This window comes from Eurosta solidaginis, chromosome 1 (assembly GCF_040869045.1).
Source record: "Eurosta solidaginis isolate ZX-2024a chromosome 1, ASM4086904v1, whole genome shotgun sequence".
Taxonomy (NCBI): domain Eukaryota; kingdom Metazoa; phylum Arthropoda; class Insecta; order Diptera; family Tephritidae; genus Eurosta; species Eurosta solidaginis.
This window is the reverse complement of record NC_090319.1, coordinates 248,596,439-248,619,205: the sequence shown is the minus strand read 5'-3', so window position 1 is coordinate 248,619,205 and position 22,767 is coordinate 248,596,439. Positions and strand designations below refer to the sequence as shown.

Sequence of the window (22,767 nt, the reverse complement as noted above, 5' to 3'; positions counted from 1 at the left end):
CCCGCTTGATAACTAAGAAACGGCTTATCCGAAATAAAAAAATGTTCTTAATTCGGATGAGCCGTTTCTTTGTTATCAAGCGGGACTTTTATTTCTGCCTTAAAAAATAAAAGTCTTGATTTAACTTTTATTTCAGGACTTTTATTTTTAAAAGTCCGAGTGTAACTAGTTCTATCGGACTAAAAAAATAAAAATACAGATTTTACTTTTATATGTGGACTTTTATGGAAAAAGTTCAAAAAATAAGAAGGCTGCTTGACATGATATTGCTATAGGGATACGTGGGAACTAGGGGTTTACGCCGACCACTTTATCGGCGGCGGCGGCGTTATCGGCGCGCCGGCGTACGCCGGTGTTCTTACTTTAAAAAGCTTATTTTTTCTATTTAAAAAAATAATATTTAGGAAAGATTTTGTTTGTATGTATTTAAGGAAATCAACGTTTTAGCCATTTCGGAAAGATCTGGGGTGTTTGCCTCAAAATCTCGCAGATCTTTCAAATATTTTCAGGAGTAGCTCCTTGCGGAGGGATTGTCCCTCGTTCACTTACTCCAGAGAGGCTTCGAACCTTACCCCGGTCTTTGGAACTGATACTGCTGCGTCTGCTGAAAGGAAATAGAGATGCATAAAATGGTCACACTTTTGTCTGTATATCTCGTGCAAAGCGTGGTTTCACCTGAGGTTAACTGCTATCCTTGGCGGTCACGCATAAAAGTGCCTTACGGTTGCTATTAATGGTCTATTTATACTCATGACCCTCGTGGCACAGGGCGCCTCCAGTTTTTTCGGCTGTTGTTAAGAGCTACAATTCCCGATGCGCGAACAGTAGCAATTACGACCACGAGTCGCTACCACGCCTCCTGACCCTCACACCATATGCCAGCACAAAAGCTATAAGGCTGTGACTTCGAACTTATACCTTCCTCGACGTCACTTTCCTAGAAGCTCTAGGGAGTGACAGTTCGGCCAAGGATGCCACCCTCCAAATCATAAGCAGTCTAAGTGGATGTCATTACGTAATGGGTGACAATCGTATAATCCTCGGCGCATCTACATAATTAAAACTTTACAAGGACCCTGAATAAAATCTTTAAAATGTAGACCAAAGTTTGCAGACGTTTGTGTTCACAACATTGATTTCAATAGTCTTCGTTAAATGAAAACGATATTTTAGAATGAAAGTCGACCGAATTAAATCGAAAGATGTTGACGGATGTTTTCCGGCCCTATGATATAAGAGCTCATTATGGATGACCGCGTAGCTTCAGTTTTCAGACTAGTTTGACTGTGCACTACGTTAGGGTAGTAGCACACACGTAGCTCAGGGTAGTAGCAGTTCGACTGTCTTGGGAAAGCTTTTGCTTCACCACTTTGAGTGTTCTTGCGAAGGGCAAAGCCCCACCTGGTAAATATAAGTGCCTACGTATTCACATTTGTAAAAGGAGCCGTAACGTGTATGTGATATTTAAACTTGGTTGATAAGCTATAATCAATGTGATTTACTCCAAGAAACTAGTTTTGGATACGGCCGCCAACTTTAGGAAAATTGTGTGAAATGAAGTGTGAAAATCAAAGTTAACAGTTCAGACGCTATTGTATAGCTTCGCAAATAAACAACAGATGTTCGAATGTAAGCCCAAGTGATTTTTCAAACCCTTCTCATAAGTACATATATCCTCAACTTAAGTATGAGGTAAGAATAACTTCAAAGGAGTGTTTATGTGGGTTTAAATTTTATTCGGTTTCAATTTAAAACTTATTTGAACAAAAAGTCTAAAATCTTAAAATTGTTTTAAAAAATCTAAAAATACAAACATAAAATATCCAAAAATAGAAACTTGCATACACGTCTGATTTCAAAACAAAACCCAAGAGTTTAAACATGGTGCTGAAAGTTTAAAAATAAAAAAATTCATATGTGAAAAATGCTGCAAGTTATATCGTTAGCTTAATGTGAAAATGTGCTAAGTCACTTTTTACGAATTTTACAGGAGACGAAAAAAACTGAATAATTTTTGAAATAACCTTTTTTTTTAAAACTGTGAATGAGGATATCTTAGTTGCAATACTTTTGAGTGTAGAAACTTTGAAAAAGGTAAATAGAAATCATGTATGCTAACCCAGCAGCTATTTTACGACTTAGCACAATTTCCTCACTCAAAACAAATTTTTTCTCCTGACTTAGCACTTTTTACTCAATATGTTTCCCCATCACTCCCCCCCTTTAATGACTGAAATATAACACTATAACTATATATTTCACAAAAAATACTATTTGTTTGTCAAACTATTTTTAACTATTGGCGACCACCGTGGTGTGATGGTAGCGTGCTCCGCCTACCATACCGAATGCCCTGGGTTCACACCCCGGGCAAAGCAACATCGAAATTTTAGAAATAACGTTTTTCAATTAGAAGAAAATTTTTCTAAGCGGGGTCCCCCCTCGGCAGTGTTTGGCAAGCACTCAGAGTGTATTTCTGCCATGAAATGCTCTCAGTGAACACTCATCTGCCTCACAGACGCCGTTCGGATTCGGCATAAAAAAAGTAGGTCCCGTCCCGCCAATTTTTAGGAAAAATAAAACAAAAGGAGCACGACGTGAACTGGAAGAGAAGCTCGGCCTAAAGTCTCTTCGGAGGTTATCGCGCCTTACATTTATTTATTTATTTTATTTCTAACGGTTCTGATCTGGACTCTTTTGCCGGATGGTGCGCAGACAATAACTTATTTTTAAATTCAAACAAATGCTGTGTTGTGTCTTATTCCATAAAGACAACTGCCACATACTTTATCTACAAACTAAATGCTAAATCTCTTAATCGTTGTCAAGAGAGTAAAGACTTGGTTGTAATTTTTGACTCCAAACTCTCTTTTTCTAGTCACATTGATTTCGTTGTTTCAAAATTTGTTGCAATGGTTAGGTTCAGTAGACGTAACACCAGTGACTTTATATATCCTTGGTCAGAAGTGGTATTTAATATTGCTCAATAATATGGAATCCTTTCTATGAATCGAAATCCTATAAAATTGAGAAAGTTCCAAAAATTTTTACAAAATTGCTTTACGGCAGGCACAAATTGCTTGGTCTTCAGGCTTTGCATGACAGAAGAACTTTTATCTCATTCATGCTTGCCTATAACGTAATAAGCTTGATCATAAATTGCTCTGATTTATCTACTTTGTTCATTCCATATATTCCACTGCGTGATCTTCGGCATAATAGATTATTTATCGAAATAACTCATAAAACGAATTATGCTATGAATGAACCTATAACTAGGACTATACATCTAGCAAATCGATTCAGTAGTGTTGTTAATTTTAATAACAGCTTATATAAGTTTAAGCTTGAATTGTTTTCTATTTTTAACTAGTCTGTAAGAAAGCATGTAGTTATCGACATGTTAGAATTGAAGTAGATTATAGTTAGCGCAAAGCATTTATCATACACCAAAGGCTTGTCTCAATTGGCTAAATCCAATTTCAAGGGGTTGCCAGCACAATATATATCTTCTCCAACCCAATTGTCAACTCACCTAACCGTGGCGAATCCTGTTTCATTGACAGCCGAGGCTCTGGTGTGGGGTGGGGAGGGCGGGATGACCTAGAAGATTTAATGTGGTCATATACATCGTTCCCGAGATGGTCGAGCGCTTTGTTACCGGAACGTACCGGATCTATATCCGGCAAAGGGCCATCAACATCGGTAACACTCCCCAAAGCCCTCGGGGAGTGTCTCTATCGTTAATACAACAACAACAACAAAGCATGTACTTTTAGACTGAATGAATTAAATAAATAAATAAAATGCGCGCACAAAGAAATGACTAGTAATTCAGATTGATATTATTGACAGGTTGACTTAGCACATTTTTTTTAACAGCTGACGACTTAGCACATTTACACATCATTGTCCCCAGCACGTAAAAGTGAAAAATTTAAATATTTTTTTTTGTGATCGATGTATTTTGAATTCAGTTTTAAAACTGCATTAAAATACAATTTTTCAAAAAAAGTGACTTAGCACATTTTCACATTAAGCGAACGATATTCTTTTTCGAAACATTTTGTTATACATATGTATAAAGCGTTACATGTTTTCTTACACTGATTTTTCTTTTTTCATAACTGCAAGTGTAAACCTTTCTATTTTCAAATTGAAATCCACTTCTGTGCACTAATTTTCAGAGAGACCGGTTTAATCTTTATTTGAAACAATATTTGGTTTGGTTACATATGTAGTACATAAAAGTTTCATATTTAGGTTCAAACTTTTAACCGTGTGACACATGTGAACTAGCGAAAAATAGGTCTCGTTAGATCCATAACTTATTATTATGTTTAGAAAGAGTTTGACAGTTACATGTTCATCATTTGAGTTAAAGTGGTTTTCATTCACTGATCGTAAAACGTAATACGGGCCCTGATGCCTGGATTTATGCTCCTTGCAATGCTAAAAGGGTTTGATGTGATTATGAGAAACACAACCAGCTCCGTATGTATGAGGAAGGACCTCTCCGAGTCATCCGAAATCAAACGAGGCTTCAGACAAGGCGACTCCCTTTCGAGCGCTTTCTTACCCGTTTAACCCGATTCCGTACTCATTTAATTTCTCCTACGAATTGGCTGGACGGGACCTACATATTTTACGCCGACTCCGAACGACATCTGCCAGCAGATGAGTTTCACTGAGAAGCTTTTCTTGGTAGAAATACACTCGGAGTGTTTGTCGAGGGGCGACCCCGCTTGGAAACACTTTTTACTAATTGAAATAAATAGTACGCTGCAAGTAAATAAATGTCCAACAGCAGCAAAGCAAGCAGCCACATATATGTATATGTAAACATCAAAGCATGCAGTAACACATTCTTGTAAACAGCGCAGCTAAGAGTGAGGGGAATATATCACATACACACATGTAGGCAGCAACTAAGTGCGAAGAAGAAAGAGAAACATTCACATATCATTTAATCATTACCTAAGAGCAGAAGTTATCAGTCATACATACACACGCATTAACTAGAAAAAAATATCAGACACAGAAAAGAGAAATAAATAAGCAGATGTTCGTGGGAAGTCTAGGCCTCGTTTTCCCTTATTCTGACAAATTCGGCATGCATATTTTAGAGGGTTGTCTATCACCACGGTTGCCACTTTGGTCCATTTGGACCACAAATGTTCCTTTCCAACCCCATTTGGTCCGCTGGTCCCTTTTTTCCTTGGTGTCTTTAAAATACTAAGGCCCAGGAACGGCAAGTTAACTTCTTAACTCATAGTTAACTTGACATGAGGGGTGAAATGTATAAAGAAAGCACAAAGCAAGTCGCCGAGCATACAAAAACTCGGTGTCCGTCCGCTTTCAGCAGCAAAAAACATTTGTTTATAAACAGCGCCTAAGTCCCCCTGGGCGACACCTTCGTCAGTGAACTTGGAATGTATGATTGACATAAAAATTGATATAGAAATTGCATGATGTTTTACTTTGGTAAACTAAAATATTTTTGGTTTTTGTTATTGATATTAGAGAAAAATTTTAAGTTTTACAAACGGCGATGGTTACTAGGACATGTTTCTGAATTTCACTTCTTCATCAGCTAGCTTTTCAGGCGCTGAGCATTGAACTCGAATCTCCAACATGTGAGGGGTATATGCGCCAAGTGAATATCACACTGGGTAGGCGGATACCAAACTAGTTATCATTTATATGTATAACGATAACTGGTATAGCCAATGTAGATCAAAGAGCGCGCGAGTTAGTGCAACAGAAAATACACTACTGTACCGATAACATCATCCCATGTATGATATAGAATCAGTAGTTTACATAAAAAGTATGGTCGTCTTTAAACATTGTCTATCTATCTATTAACCATTATCAGAAACCAAAACATTGTAAGCAAAGATAAGATTTCTATTTAAACATAAACCAAATACAAACATAAACAAAACATAAACAAAACCAAATAAAATATTATCAGCGAACAAAAGATTCCTATTCAACCATTGTAAGCATAGATAAGATTTCTACTTAAACATTATCAGCAAGATCCTTTTTTTGAACATTATCAGCAGCCACTAAACAAAAGAAACCAGAGCATATAAATAGACGATTAAGCATAGAAATAAGTTAGTCTTCTATTACACTGAAGCATATGAACTTCAGTTTAGAATTCATTAAAGTACATATAGATACAAATAAAGTATATTGTTTTATTTAAAATCGAAAGTACATACTTAACTGGGGGCTCAATAAGTGAATAAGTGAATAATAAAAGGAACTCCTAAAAATCAAATTCCACACGTCCTGAAAAAGAGGACAAGGAGAACCAGAAAATAAAACTGGACCTCTTCCGCAAAAAACGATTACAAGTGTTTGACCAAAGCAGGGGAATCATTATGGAAGCAAGGTTAGTAACCTTGGAACAAGCTCATGCCGCTATAGAAGCACAATTAGCCTAGCTGCGGCAAGCGCAAGTACCTAATATCGAAGAATTTCAACCGATACGTCCCAGGATAAACAATGCAAATGAAATAAATCTGAGACTATTCGAACGGCTACCAGTGTTCAACGGAGACACATCCAAATACAGGACATGGAGGGCAACCATTATATCAGCATTGAGTCCCATATAAGCCTTTATTAATACCAAACCATATTACGATGCATTATTTATAATACGTCACACGAAGATCGAAGGAGAACCAGCAACTCTTCTACAGAATCATGGCACAGTGTTCCACTTACAAGCAATACTCAATCGCCTAAATTACAGCTACGCCGATACTAGAAGCTATAACGCCCTCTTAGAGGAAATGAAAAGACAAATACAAGGAAAACAGACGCTATCCGAATTCCACAGCAAGATCTGTCAAATCTTTAATTTAGCAATGACTAAATGTGAAATTGATTACCCAGGGAATACTCACTCTCTACAGCAGGTCACAAAAGAAATAGCCATAGATTGCTTCCGCAATGGCATAAATGATGAATTTACTCAACACACATTATATGCAGCAAAACCAAGAGATTTAGAAAGTGCATACGCAATTGCCACGGAGATTCTTCATAAAAGGCAGAATAATCCGATACGACGAGAAGCGTATAACTACCCTAAACAGCCACAAAATGAAAGGAGGTATCAACCAGGAGTTCAACCTATTCCCCATATCGGAAGATCAAACCCGACACCAATGGACGTGGATACATCAATAGGAAGATTCCGGCAATCCACGAATAATCAACATCAACAACAGCAATCGTATCAACAGAATCCTTTCAGAAACAACTATGAACGACAAAGAGCAGGATATGCACCTTTTAATCCCAATAGAGGAGAACCATTTAAACGAAACCACCAACCAACGTCATCAAGATATAATATAGTACCGCAGAAACTACAAAGGATCAATCAAATAACGGATAATAATAGTGATCAGTCATTAAAGGTAAATATAGATGAAAGTGAATTTGAAAATAGAGCTACTTTTTTAGACGAGTAAATAATCTGCCGTGTCTTCAGATTATTTTACATGATAATAAAAAACTTTTAGTTTTAATCGACACAGGCTCGAAATTAAATTATATTAGGAAAAATATTCCAAATGGAAAGACCTTTCCAGTTAAACAATTTGTTAGTAGAACTCTGAATGGTTCAAACACAATAAACTCAGCTAAGAAGATAAGAATGCTAGGACAAGAATTAGTATTTTTTGAAATCGAAGAATTAAAAGAATTTGATATGATATTAGGAGAACAATCCTTGAGAGAAATGAAGGCTAAGATAGATCTGTTCGAATATAAAATGATGTATGTCAGGAGAACAGAGCAGAAGAAAAAAGAAATGGATGTCAGTCAAGTAAATTTCACAATAGATGAGAGCAAATATAAAAAAGAGGTTGAAGAAATTATGAGAATTAATGAGGAAACAAATCCTATTTTACCATTTACAACAACAATTGAAGCCACGATTCGCACTAAAACTGAAGAGCCAATATGGACGAAACAGTACCCTTACCCCTTTTCAGACAATAATTTCATAAATAAAGAAATAAATAAAATGTTAGAGAATAATATAATTAAACCCAGTAAGAGTCCCTATAACTCACCCGTTTGGACTGTACCAAAGAAAGGAACTGACGAGTTAGGAAACCCTAAGAGAAGAATGGTCATAGACTTCCAGAAATTGAATAGCGAAACCATTACCGATAGATATCCCATACCTGATGTCAACATGACAATACAGAATTTAGGAAAAGCAACTGTTTTTACAACCCTAGATTTGGAAGCAGGTTTCCATCAGATAAAAATCAAGGAGTCAGACACCGAAAAGACAGCCTTTAGCATAAACGGAGCAAAATATGAATTCTTAAGGCTGCCGTTTGGACTAAAGAATGCACCTTCAATATTTCAAAGATGCGTAGATGACATATTAAGAAATTACATAGGAAAATTCGTACATGTATATATAGACGATGTGTTAATATATTCATCCTCACATGATGAACATATGGAACACATAAGAATTGTTATAAATGCACTGCGTCAAGCAAATATGAAGATTTCATATGAAAAATCTCATTTTTTCAAAGACAGCACTGAATATTTAGGACATATTATTAAACATAACAGAATAACTGTAGACCCGCAAACAATTGAAACCATAAAAAACTACCCTGTGCCTATGAATCTGAAAGAATTAAGATCATTTTTAGGGCTAGCAGGATATTATAGAAAATTCATCAAAGACTACGCCAAGATTACCAAACCCCTAACATTGTTTTTAAGAGGAGAAAACGGTATCGTAAAGAAAAAGCAAAGTGAAAGAATGCAAATAAAATTAGATGAGGAAGCCATAAAAGCGATGAATATATTAAAAAAGGAATTACAAGCACAAGTCGAACTCTTTCAACCCGATTTCAATAAACCCTTTGATTTAACCACGGACGCAAGTAATTTTGCCATAGGAGCTGTGTTATCCCAAGGTAGAAATCCCATTTGTTTTATATCCAGAACACTAAGCGAGACGGAACAAAAATATAGCACAAACGAAAAAGAGTTATTAGCCATAATTTGGGCACTACAAAAACTCAGAAACTATTTATATGGACGATCAGACCTTACAATCTATACGGATCATCAGTCCTTAACCTACTCTATTTCAGAGAAGAACCCTAATAATAAACTAAAAAGGTGGAAACCCCAAATAGAAGAATACGGTGCCAAATTGGTATACAAACCAGGTTCTCAAAACATCGTTGCGGATGCACTAAGTCGGCAACAAATTAATCAATTAACCGACTCAGAATCGCAGCACTCTCAACTCAGCTCACCCACTGAAACCATAAGAAGGGTAGGCACTAGCTTAAACCATTTTAATAATCAAATTATTATCCAAACTAACAATGGATTAGTAAGAATAGAAAGTAAAAATATATTCGGAAAATTTAGACATACCATATACTTCACAACTATAGAACAATTGATAAGTGATATTAAAGGCGTACTACACCCAAACAATATTAACGCCATAATCACTACCGAAGAAATTATATACAAAATAAAAACTACACTAGTACAAACTTTCCCAACCACTACTTTTGTAATAACAAATGCATTAGTCAGAGACATCACTGACGAAAATGAACATAATGAGATAGTTGAACAAATACACAGAAGAGCACATAGAAATTATAGAAATAATATAAAAGAACTGCCTGAGAGCTATTACTGGCCTAACATGCGAGATATGACAAAGAAGGCAGCACAAATATGTGAGATATGTAAAAAATGTAAATACGACAGACGTCCTAATAAATTACTTTACGGAAAAACACCAATACCAAATGAAGTAGGTACACATCTGCACATGGATACATTTTTTATGGACAACCAAATATATATAACTACAGTAGATAGATACTCAAAATTCTGCTATATAAGAAAAATACCAGATAAGAAAAACTCATACATATATTTGAATGAAATACTATCCCAAATATTCCCATACGCAACGAACCTAACAACTGATAACGACCCGACATATGTTAATGTAGTAGCAAAATCCTTATACGATCGACTACATATACAGCACACAGCAGTGCCACCACAACATTCGACAACGAACGGTCAAGTAGAGCGGACGCACAGCACAATAGTGGAGCTAACTAACTTACTAGTAAAGGAAACCAAAGGTAAACACGAAGAGGTAATATTCGAAGCAGTACGACAGTACAATAAAACCATTCACTCGGTCACAGGACATAAACCCGAGGACGTTTTTTTCAACAGGGGAGGATACGACTATACAGTCATCAGAAACAGAATTCGTTATAAGCAAGAAAGAGATATCACCCAACAGAAGGCACCGAACAAACAAATTATTTACGAGAAAGGTGATATTATTTACGTTAAGAGAAGCCGAACAAATAAAAAACACGATAGATTTATGAAAAAAATAATTGAACAGGATAACGGTAAAACAGTCACAACAACTGATAAAAGAATAATACACAAAGATAACATCCGTACGAACTAGAAATGAATCTCACAATAATAATAATCTTGCTGTGCATAAACAGAATTAGTTCAGACACAAGTATTACAGACCTGAAAGGAAAAGATTATATATTAATAGAAACGAATCCAGCTTTTATATTTGATAGCTATGATTATTTATATCATATTACAAATTTAACTAGAATATTAACACCTTACCAAAATATATTAAACTCAAAATATAATTTAGATTCAAATCCTGAAGTGAAAATATTACACCGAAAAATTGAAATATTAATAAAACAGATTAATCCAGTTAATAGATTTAAAAGAGGATTAAACGCTTTAGGGACAATATTAAAATGAATAACAGGTACACCAGACCACGATGATGAAGTAGAGATACAGACAAGAATCAATCAACTAATTGAGAGACACAATAAACAAAAAATAATAAATAGTAATTTCGAAAAAATGTTAAACAAATTAAACCCCAAGGATTTCTCTGAAAAATTAATACTCACAGAAGTCTACAATGAACTTAATACTCTCCTAACTACAATTAATTTAGCAAAAAATAACAACTTCCTGTCAACTTCATTGGACTTAGAAGAAATTACAGAAATCATTGCGAAAGAAAAAACAAATGTTTTAACCATAAATATTTTAGAATATGCAGAAATTAAAATTGTTAAATTCTAACAAAACTTTGTAACAGTTTACAAATACCCAAAAATCAAAGAAAAATGTGAACAATTCTACATCCACTCATTAGCTTCAAAAAAAGGAAAATTAGTTATGGATAAAAATATTGCTTTATGTAAAGGAAATCAATACGTAAGAATCAATAAATGTAAAGATTTTATAGATCAAACTAAATGTAAGCAGAATAAAAAGGACGGATGTACAATACAAATATTAGAGAAAAATAATTCTCAATGTAAAATGATAAAAGAAAAGAATCCACCCTTTATTAATTATGGTAACGGAAACATTATTATTAGCGGATTGAATATATTAAACAACGAGATTTTAGATGGAGATTTTTCAATTTATTTCAAAACCAATATAACATTAAATAACGAAGTATATATAAACATTAGGGAAACTATGGTAAAAATACTCCATAAAAAGCATAAAGAAAATCTAGATATATTAGAATACTTAGAATCTCAATCAGAATACAAGTTCAATAATCTAGACGAAATATTATCCATATTTGTACCAATTGAACAAAATCCAATCAAGACTACATTTATAACTATATTAATTATAACCCTATTAATCACAATAACCAAACTATTATTAGAATTTAGAGTAAGGAGAAGGAATATACTTTATCAAAGAGCACTAATACAATGTCATAAAGACCATGAAGAAAGAAAACAAAAATTACTAGAGTCCAAACTGTAAATGAGGACATTTAATTTTAAGAGGGAGGAGAGTTAGTGCAACAGAAAATACACTACTGTACCGATAACATCATCCCATGTATGATATAGAATCAGTAGTTTACATAAAAAGTATGGTCCTCTTTAAACATTGTCTATCTATCTATTAACCATTATCAGAAACCAAAACATTTTAAGCAAAGATAAGATTTCTATTTAAACATAAACCAAATACAAACATAAACAAAACATAAACAAAATCAAATAAAATATTATCAGCGAACAAAAGATTCCTATTCAACCATTGTAAGCATAGATAAGATTTCTACTTAAACATTATCAGCAGCCACTAAACAAAAGAAACCAGAGCATATAAATAGACGATTAAGCATAGAAATAAGTTAGTCTTCTATTACACTGAAGCATATGAACTTCAGTTTAGAATTCATTAAAGTACATATAGATACAAATAAAGTATATTGTTTTATTTAAAATCGAAAGTACATACTTAACTCGCGTTCACACCATCGATGACATAGTTGATACATATCCGACGCTCGTCAACCTTCTCTATACCGTACACGAATACCAAAAATTAATTATAACTTTATTGAAAGATTTGCCTGATATAGTAGGTAATGATGTAGACGACCTAACCCATAAGTATACAGACAGAATCATAATGATGAGTAAGTGATGCATATTTGTTGGAAAGCCTAAATAAATCCTACGAAGCATGTAGTTTTGAGGTATCTGGATAAAATGTTATGTTCAAACCACTTTTATAATGTAGCGATCATTTTATGGAACCCAAAAAGATCGGACCAACATGATATTTTTCTAATGCCAACTAAGGGTTTTGGTGCTTTCGTGAAGGGCATAAAGTACATAACCCAGCCGAAGACAAGGACGTTCTTGATTGCTTTGTTAAATATTGCAGTTTTCCTTTTTTTCTATAACTATATAATACAAATGTACATACAAACATACATGGGTGCAGAATACCTTCTTATAGTTTTAGTAATAACAATGAGTCGAGACCGCTAAATCGGATGACTGTACCGTTTTTCATTTAACTAAGAATGCGTAGAAAACAAACGACCGCAGAGGCTATAAAAGGAGAATATTTGGGAAAAACGGGGATTGTCTAAAAAGTTTCAGTATGCAAGTGAGCTGGTGGACGACGAGTCCAATGCAAGTGATACGGTGATATGTTCAAGTCGGGCGAGATAAAAAATCAAATTAAGTTTCTGATACCACATGTGATCGAGATTGCTCCCCGCTCGTAAAAATGACCAAAAATAAATAAAATGTGTAATTGATTGCAAAACAGAAAATAATAAAATATCGAAGTATAAAATTTATCAATAATCAATGATAAATCCCCAAATCAAATTGCGATCTAGAAAGTGCTATATGTGATAGTGAAGACCAATGGTCAAGCTATAGACCAATACCATGAGTACCAAAAAGGTCGAAGAAAAATGTTTAATTGATCGTGGTAATGACACCTAATTGAGAAAAAACCAAAAAGTGCATTCTCTCAATTTCATTAATTGGAACTATATAATATTGTTCAAACCGTATTACTCAGCTCAAAGAAGAAAATTGTGCCACCATTAAAAAGGGAAGCACAGAGATGAGCCCGTAATTCGCTCGTCATATAGACCAAGATTCAATCACGGAGAATGACCAACCTGGATGTCCCAGCCGGAACAGAAGGCGTGCTTATAGATTTTTTTGTCTTACCCAATTAATGCTTATTTTCGTGAAAATTAAAGAAGTAAATATGTGGAATTGATTAGTTCGTATAGGGTAGTGTGTTAATACTTCTTAGCAGTGACTGTAAAAAAAAAAAAGAAAAAGTTTCTACTATACAATTAGAGATTTGCGCTTGTACTTGAGATAGTAGAAAAAAAAAGAAAAAGTAAAAACCCTTTTTGTGCATATAGTACGTTTATTAGTTGTGAAGAAAAAAAATAAATGTCGATTTTACATTTTATATTTCAAGGCGTTAGACTGCTAAATTTTAGAATGAAATATGAATTTTAGTGGTTTTTTTTCTTATTTGTGCGAATCCCGAATCTGCTTAACGAATTGGCTTAAACATGCGTCACTATCGAACTGATAAGTTATCATTAAACCTACCGATCAAACATGTTCGACGTATAACATCAACATCATCATCGTCGTTGGGCCCTTCGCTGATGCTGCTTGGATGATGGCAGGCATGCTTAACGAACGAAACGATATCATTTCGTTACGATAATCAACGCTAATAAACGAAACGAAGTGTGCTAACACAAATGTGTGTATGTATATACATGCCTAATCGTTGGTAAATTTTTGCGCCAGAGCATTACGCATGTACGTACATATGTGCACCTTCTTAGATACCTTTTATTATGAGGCTACGAGGTTGGATAGTGAAATCTGTAATTCGCCTTTAGTTTTATTTTAAATTTGTGCGTTCGGGATAAAATATCTAAAACCCTTTATAAATGTACAAGGAACTTACTGTAGGCTCATTTCATAAAATTTTGTGACGAAGTGACTTCGTTTCGTTTATTAACGTTGATTATCGTAACGAAATGATATCGTTTCGTTCGTTAAGCATGCCTGGATGATGGTAAGTGAAACGTAAGAATTTCATATAATTGATCATATAGTTGTGCTAACACAAATGTGTGTATGTATATACATGCCTAATCGTTGGTAAATTTTTGCGCCAGAGCATTACGCATGTACGTACATATGTGCACCTTCTTAGATACCTTTTATTATGAGGCTACGAGGTTGGATAGTGAAATCTGTAATTCGCCTTTAGTTTTATTTTAAATTTGTGCGTTCGGGATAAAATATCTAAAACCCTTTATAAATGTACAAGGAACTTACTGTAGGCTCATTTCATAAAATTTTGTTTGAATTAAAACTTATAATAGTAGAAACTTTATCGAAACAAACAGGTTAAGCTTAGACGTACGATAAGAGGATAATAGGCTATGTAAAATTTAAATTATAATAAATTCAAATTATCTACATATATAGTGAAATCTGAAGTAGGTAAATTTCTAAGTTAATGACTTACAATTGTTGTTCCAGTCGGATTCAGAAATATATACAGCATGAACTTAAACTTTCGTATAAGTAAAATCAGAAATGTATAGATTTTGATGGTAATGAATTAAAGACTGTCAGTATAAGTATAATCAGAATTGTATAGATTCTAACGATAATGAATTAAATATTGTCTCTATAGTAAAATCAGAGATATGCCTTTTGAGTAATTTATATAATTGATGGCGAAATGTAGAGATTGGCTATGGTAAGTTAGAGGAGATTTGACTTGGGTTAATGGCAACAAAACGCGAACCATTAACAGGTAGGGTGGGTTACCTTCTGCTTCCCTCTTCGAAATATTGTTGGAGTTGGCTTCCGGAATTCTTTTTTTGTTAGGAACCACATCGAGTAAGTATATCCATGTCGCTGCGTAAGTTTTGGTTCCCTGTGTTGGTTTTTTTTCTTTCGCTGGGTATCTTTTCAACCCTGCACACATTTATATTTTTTGTATGGCTTTCGCTGCATGCTACAAGGCAAGCCCACGCCCATTTTCCCTGAGCCACGCTGAAGCAACGCTAGGTATGCAGACCCGCTTTGAAAGCATGCACCTACAATTCAATCCCTCTTATTTAGCAGCCATTTAGGAGAGAGCCGTTACAAACATTCATACCAGTGCAAAGGCAGATGCCTTTAGCTGCTGAGCGATATGAATGTCCCGTTGTTCGCTGTACAATTGGTATCTAAAAGTTGCCTTTTTGTTTCTATTCCTTTTAATCATCATGTAGGAACATACATTCTGTATGTAGTTTATTCCTAATTATATATATAAGTTACCACGTTGGCGGCACCCAACATGCTGGATTCCCACAAGCTGAAGTTTACACGTGCCACTGTATCAGCATAATTATTCTTCCCACAGTCCCATAACCACCTGCCGCTGTGTCAGCATAATTATTCTTCACACAGTCACAGAGCCACCTGCCGCTGTGTCAGCATAATCATTCTTCCCACAGTCTCATGGGCCACCTGCAGCTGCGTTAGCATAATTGTTGTAAGCAGCAAAATTGCAACCCAACACCCGCTTCAAGGCCAAGTGCATTTCATCATATCGCGCAATGACAATATTGCGCAACGTTATCAAACCTATGGGAACCAAGTCAGTACCTATGCACATTGCAGCGGAGTCAGCATATTTCTATTTCACACTGTTGTGAAACTTTTGCATTGCACATGCCAGCCAAGTAAGATACCTGCGGGAAGTTAAGGCCGCACTCACACCCAGACGTCGCATATGTCTGGCTACGGAACGACGCCAAGGGAAATCTTATAAAAGGCAGCAGAAGAAATTGCGAGGGAAGTTGCGTTGGGGTATTCGTTCTAACCGATATCATATTCTATTCACTAAATTTGTTATTAGAATTATAAGTATCTTAAAATAAATCTTTTTGTAAAACTTAACTGTGTTGTTCTATTGTGTTTGCAGGGCTGTTTGCCCTTTAATTTTCTCAGTTCAAGGATCACAGATCCTTCAAGTTGTATATATACGGAATCCCTGCAGAAATTGCGAAGAGTATTGCTACGATTAAGTTAAAAAAAAAACGCTTCAAAAGAGTTCGTCCCGAAGCTCGGCCTCTATCTTTTCGAAGGTATATCGTGTTTGTTATTATTGTCACGGATATTGGCATCACTAAGCTATACCATCACTAAGGCGATGCTAAGGCCAAGCCAAGCAGTATTTACGTCAATAATGTGTGTGCGAGAGACTGTAAACTACAAACTCACATACATCTGAGAGACGCTGAAAAGTAGAAAATTCTAAACAAGTAGAAACTATATGAGAACTATAAACACTCGAAATAGTTGGTAAGTTCTGGAAATAGAAGAGCCTAGATGTATGCAGCGTAAACTATAAAAGCGGCACAAGCGAGTAAAAAGTAATTCAGTTTGATTTGAGATTTGGATTAAGCGCTATCTAGCGAGCTATAGCAGTATTATTTTGAATAGTAGAGTTTCATTTGAGCTGTCAATCAGTTTGGTTATTAAGTAAGCTATTCGTTGCAAAGTACAAGTGTGATTGTGAAGTACTTGAATAAAGGCCATTTTGCATTATTACATATTGGAGTTATTTATTCAACAGTTTAGCGATAAGAATTTAGCAGAAGGTTGCAAATAAGAGGATTTGCAAGTAAATTCGTTACAATTGGTGTCAGAAGAGGAATTGTTGAATAAATTCCAGAGGACAACAAGGACATGCGGCGTTAAACACGAACTTTAGGCACGGCTAAGAGAGGCAATGGAAGCAGAAGGAATTGATGTGGAAGAGTATGTCTTTCATCTTGATGGCGAGGAGACAACAAAAATTGAAGAGAAAAACGAAACATCGCAGACGGTTACCAGCACAGACTTGAACATGATATTGGCTGCAATATCTGCACAAACATCGACAGTAGCATCAATGTCGTCACAAATGTCATCGCAACTGGAAGAGCAGAAGACATATATGGCATCACAACTGGAAGAACAGAAAACATATATGGCATCCAAGATGGAAACTCAACTGGAAGAACAGAAAACGTATATGTCATCTCACCTGGAAGAACAGAAAACGTATATGTCATCTCAACTGGAAGAACAGAAAACGTATATGTCATCTCAACTGGAAGAACAGAAAACGTATATGTCATCTCAACTGGAATCGCAGGAGAACCGTATAACATCGAATTTTGAAGCACAAGAGGCACGAATATCCGAAATGTCGGCACAAATATCAGCGCAGATCTCTGCTCAACTGGAAGAGCAAGAAGGACGTATTTCCTTGAAGTTGGAGGCGCAAGATACAAAAATTTTACAGTTTGAAGAAAAAATCGAGGCCGAGGTGGATGCTTTGAGAGGACGTATCGAGCAGTTGCAACTAAATCGCCCAGAAGTTTCAACGAGTAATCCAAAAGTAAAAACGCCATCCTTTGACGGTTCTGTTCCTTTTCAGGTCTTTAAGCTACAGTTTGAGAAAACCGCAGCAGTGAACCAATGGAATGCTGAAGATAAAGTTGCAGCTCTGTTCGTGGCACTGAAAGGGCCTGCCGCGGAAATCTTACAGACCATCCCAGAGTATGAGCGGAGCCACTACGAAACATTGATGAGCGCTTTAGAGAGACGTTACGGAAGCGAGCATAGGAAACATATATTCCAAATTGAGTTGCAAAACCGCTACCAAAAAGCAAATGAGACATTGCACGAGTTTGATTCAGATATTGAAAGATTGGCTCATCTTGCAAATGCAGACGCACCCGTGGAATACACTGAAAGGGTAAAGACTCAGAGCTTTATAAATGGCATACGAGATGTGGAAACGAAGCGGGCTACATATGCGAATCCAAAACTAACATTTGCTGAAACGGTATCGCATGCTCTGATTCAGGAAACAGCGTCGCTTCTGTGTAAGCCAGTTTTCAAAGCACGCCGTGTGGAAGTAGAAAGGCCAGAGTGGGTAGAAACAATTTTGGAAGCACTGAAGGGATCTCAACAGAAGAATGCCGGAGTTATTAAATGTTTCAAGTGCGGCAACCCAGGTCACATTGCACGTCATTGCGATCTTGGTCCTAATAGTTGCAACAATGTGGGTGGCCATAAACGCAAAGCTGGAGGAGATGAGCAAGAGCGAGTAAGAGGTAGAGAGCTAGATCCAGCTATTGAATGCCCTGTGATATCTGTGTCGCAAATTGGTAGAAAATGGAGCAGTCTTACCGTCAGAGGGAATGTGTATGGCAAAGAACGAGTACTGACTGTAGATACGGGCGCATCTCATTCCTTGATCCGATCTGACTTGGTCAACAGGAGAGTAAAACCGTTACCTGGAGCAAAGTTGCGTACGGTCACTGGCGAGTATAACCAAGTTCAGGGAGAATTGATATGTGAAGTATTGATTGGGAAGGTCATGGTTCTACACAAATTTGTTGTGGCGGAGATTGTTGATGAAGTTATATTGGGAGTGGATTTCTTGGTTGACCATGACATCAAGATCGATATGCAGAGAAGGGTGATGCGTTATGAGAACCAAGATGTGCCACTTAACTTTAGTTTGGAAAAAGGGTTCAGCAGTAATCGGGTACTGGTGGAGAATACTCGACGAAGGCCACGAAATTCAAAGGTAAAGGTTGATAGATCGAATGGGCCAAATAAATCAAAATCAAAAGTACCTGCGAGAGAAACACTGGCATTGACAAAACCTAAAAGACGCAGGAAAACGAAGCAACGAATTTCCGAGAAAGAATGCGAGGGTAGTTTCAAGCCGGAGCGCACTACTGTTGTAAAATGTGGGAGCGATACCGATTATGCAAAGAAAATTCGTCCAGCGCAAGCTCTACGAAGTGGTTCATTGACCAAACAACAGAGTGTGAAGGAACGGCCCAGGGCAATGAGTAGTAAGATGAAACACTGGCATGACAAGAACTTTAATTCGGAAGGTTTCTTGGCGGGAGATTTGGTACTGTTAAACAACCCTCACTGGCGGAAAGGTGTTCCAGCTAAATTTCTGTGCAGTTGGGAAGGCCCGTACAAAGTTGTGAAGAAGATCAGTGATACCATCTACCGCATACAAACCACTGGGAAACCACGGGTTAGAAGAGTGGTACATTTGGAGATGCTAGCGGCAGTTAGATCGGCAGATTTGTCTGATCGGGACGATCAGACTTAGGTGGAGGGCAGTGTCACGGATATTAGCATCACTAAGCTATACCATCACTAAGGCGATGCTAAGGCCATGCCAAGCAGTATTTACGTCAATAATCAAATCATTACCGGCCACTGTGGTGTGATGGGTAGCGTGCTCCGCCTATCATACCGTATGCCCTGGGTTCAACTCCCAGGCAAAGCAACATCAAAATTTTAGAAATAAGATTTTTCAATTAGAAGAAAATTTTTGTAAGCGGGGTCGCCCCTCGGCAGTGTTTGGCAAGCACTCCGGGTGTATTTCTGCCATGAAAAGCTCTCAGTGAAAACTCATCTGCTTTGCAGATGCCGTTCGGAGTCGGCATAAAACATGTAGGTCCCGTCCGGTCAATTTGTAGGGACAATCAAGAGGAGCATGACGCAAATTGGAATGGAAGCTCGGCCTTAGATCTCTTCGGAGGTTATCGCGCCTTACATTTATTTTTTTTATTTTAATCAAATCATGTATACACATATATAAGGCAGCCGAAAGAGATGTCACACACAGATGCATTTACTTATACGCCTATGTGTGTGCGAGAGACTGTAAACTACAAACTCACATACATCTGAGAGACGCTGAAAAGTAGAAAATTGTAAACAAGTAGAAACTATATGAGAACTATAAACACTCGAAATAGTTGGTAAGTTCTGGAAATAGAAGAGCCTAGATGTATGCAGCGTAAACTATAAAAGCGGCACAAGCGAGTAAAAAGTAATTCAGTTTGATTTGAGATTTGGATTAAGCGCTATCTAGCGATCTATAGCAGTATTATTTTGAATAATAGAGTTTCATTTGAGCTGTCAATCAGTTTGGTTATTAAGTAAGCTATTCGTTGCAAAGTACAAGTGTGATTGTGAAGTACTTGAATAAAGGCCATTTTGCATTATTACATATTGGAGTTATTTATTCAACAGTTTAGCGATACGAACTTAGCAGAGGGTTCCAAATAAGAGGATTTGCAAGTAAATTCGTTACATTATTATATATCTCAGTTATATTGGAATTTGTTAGAAGCTACTTGTTAATCATGTACATTAATACCTTTATATTACATTTACACAGGCCTCGGATGCGTACTTCCAAATGACTCATTTGAATGCGTTTACACTCGCACCTCGGTTAACCTGCAGGAACCGTCTGGAAAAAAAATAGTTGGGAAAATTGGGGACCACAAAACAAATAATAAAAGAATTAAAAAAAAAATAAATGTAAGGCGCGATAACCTCCGAAGAGATCTAAGGCCGAGCTTCTCTTCCAATTTGCGTCGTGCTCCTCTTGATTTTTCCCTACAAATTGGCCGGACGGGACCTACATGTTTTATGCCGACTCCGAACGGCATCTGCAAGGCAGATGAGTTTTCACTGAGAGCTTTTCATGGCAGAAATACAATCGGAGCGCTTGCCAGACACTGCCGAGGGGCGACCCCGCTTAGAAAAATTTTCTTCTAATTGAAAAATCTTATTTCTAAAATTTTGATGTTGCTTTGCCCGGGAGTTGAACCCAGGGCATACGGTGTGATAGGCGGAGCACGCTACCATCACACCACGGAGGCCGGTAATGATTTGATTATTGACGTAAATACTGCTTGGCATGGCCTTAGCATCGCCTTAGTGATGGTATAGCTTAGTGATGCTAATATCCGTGACACTGCCCTCCACCTAAGTCTGATCGTCCCGATCAGACAAATCTGCCGATCTAACTGCCGCTAGCATCTCCAAATGTACCACTCTTCTAACCCGTGGTTTCCCAGTGGTTTGTATGCGGTAGATGGTATCACTGATCTTCTTCACAACTTTGTACGGGCCTTCCCAACTGCACAGAAATTTAGCTGGAACACCTTTCCGCCAGTGAGGGTTGTTTAACAGTACCAAATCTAAAAGAATTATCTTTCAATTTTCCCCGATATGGGTTTGTCAAGCCACATCGATGCAACCCGCTTAGAAAAACTATTTTCTTATTCAAAAAAAAAAAAACAAATCCTAAAGAGTTTGACGTGGCTTTTATCGGGACTCGAACTCAGAACATTCGATATGATAGGCGTAGTAGCAACGCCACATCAAGACCGCCCACAAAACAAAAATCAGTTACTGAAATTAAATTTCATTTTTTCAATATAATGTTTAGGAAGTACCATAAATATTTTTATTTAATTAATATTTTACCTACCGTTTTTTATCGCTGCATTGTTAATTGAATTTTTGAATATATTTTACTGGCAAATTATGTCTTCACATTGGCGCAATTTTCATTTTAATTAAATTAGCTTTGTGTTTTGTGAGTATAAAAGTGCAAGTAATGATTTAAACAATTTTTTTGAATGAATGAAAGCAAATGAGCTGAATGCTTTTTTTAAACTTAATATACTATCAAAGCGTTTAAGAAAAGCTTTCAACAACTGTCAGTGAAGATACAATTTCGGAACTTATTTCTTTGTTTACATTTATATTGGGATAATGAGTAAATCCATTGAATTGTTAAATGATGACTGACAACAATTATAATATTTCACTATCGACAAATGCGTGTTATCATAAATATTTATTTATTTATTAATACCAATCAATCACAAACTGATATGAAATAATGCAAATAAACTGAAAGCCAAATATTCTTTTGCATACCTGGGTTTCAGAGGAAGCATCTGTGGCCGTTGTATGAGTCGGTTTATCATCAAAACTAGTTGGCTGTGCGGCATTGCCATTAGCTGGCAGCGTTTCTGAAGTCGCGTCGCCACCCAAGGGAATAGAATTGGCACGTCTTGGGGCGGGTATGGGTTGCCCCGTTGTTTTATCGATTTCCAACTGCTGAGGATGCTGGTACGAGGCGTTTGTTGTTGGTGCAGTAGTAAAACCATTTGTTTTCGCAACAATGTTAGTACACGCACCAGCGGCTGTTTGGTTCGGCGGTAACACAGCATTTTTATTTGTTTCGTATATTGTTGGTTGGTTGGCTGTATACTGAAATTGTTGTTGTTGTGTTGACTGCTGTTGCTGTGTAAATACTGGTGGTTGTATGTTGCTTTGAGCTTGTTCTGTTATTATATCACCAATGGAACGATTGAAATTTGCTAAAGTGACGTGCATGTAGGGACAAAAATAAAATTTAAATAAG

General features: G+C 36.5%; 1 protein-coding gene across 21 annotated transcripts in view; it reads right to left on the bottom strand.

The window, feature by feature from the left end:
• Positions 1-22,767, bottom strand: part of scrib (scribble) — a 696,032-nt gene that overhangs the window by 258,812 nt on the left and 414,453 nt on the right. For all 21 annotated transcript variants that reach the window (XM_067760306.1, XM_067760307.1, XM_067760302.1 and 18 more), the window contains one exon: positions 22,278-22,723. In XM_067760306.1, coding sequence (XP_067616407.1) covers positions 22,278-22,723 — 446 coding nt within the window. The remainder of the gene's footprint in view (positions 1-22,277; positions 22,724-22,767) is intronic.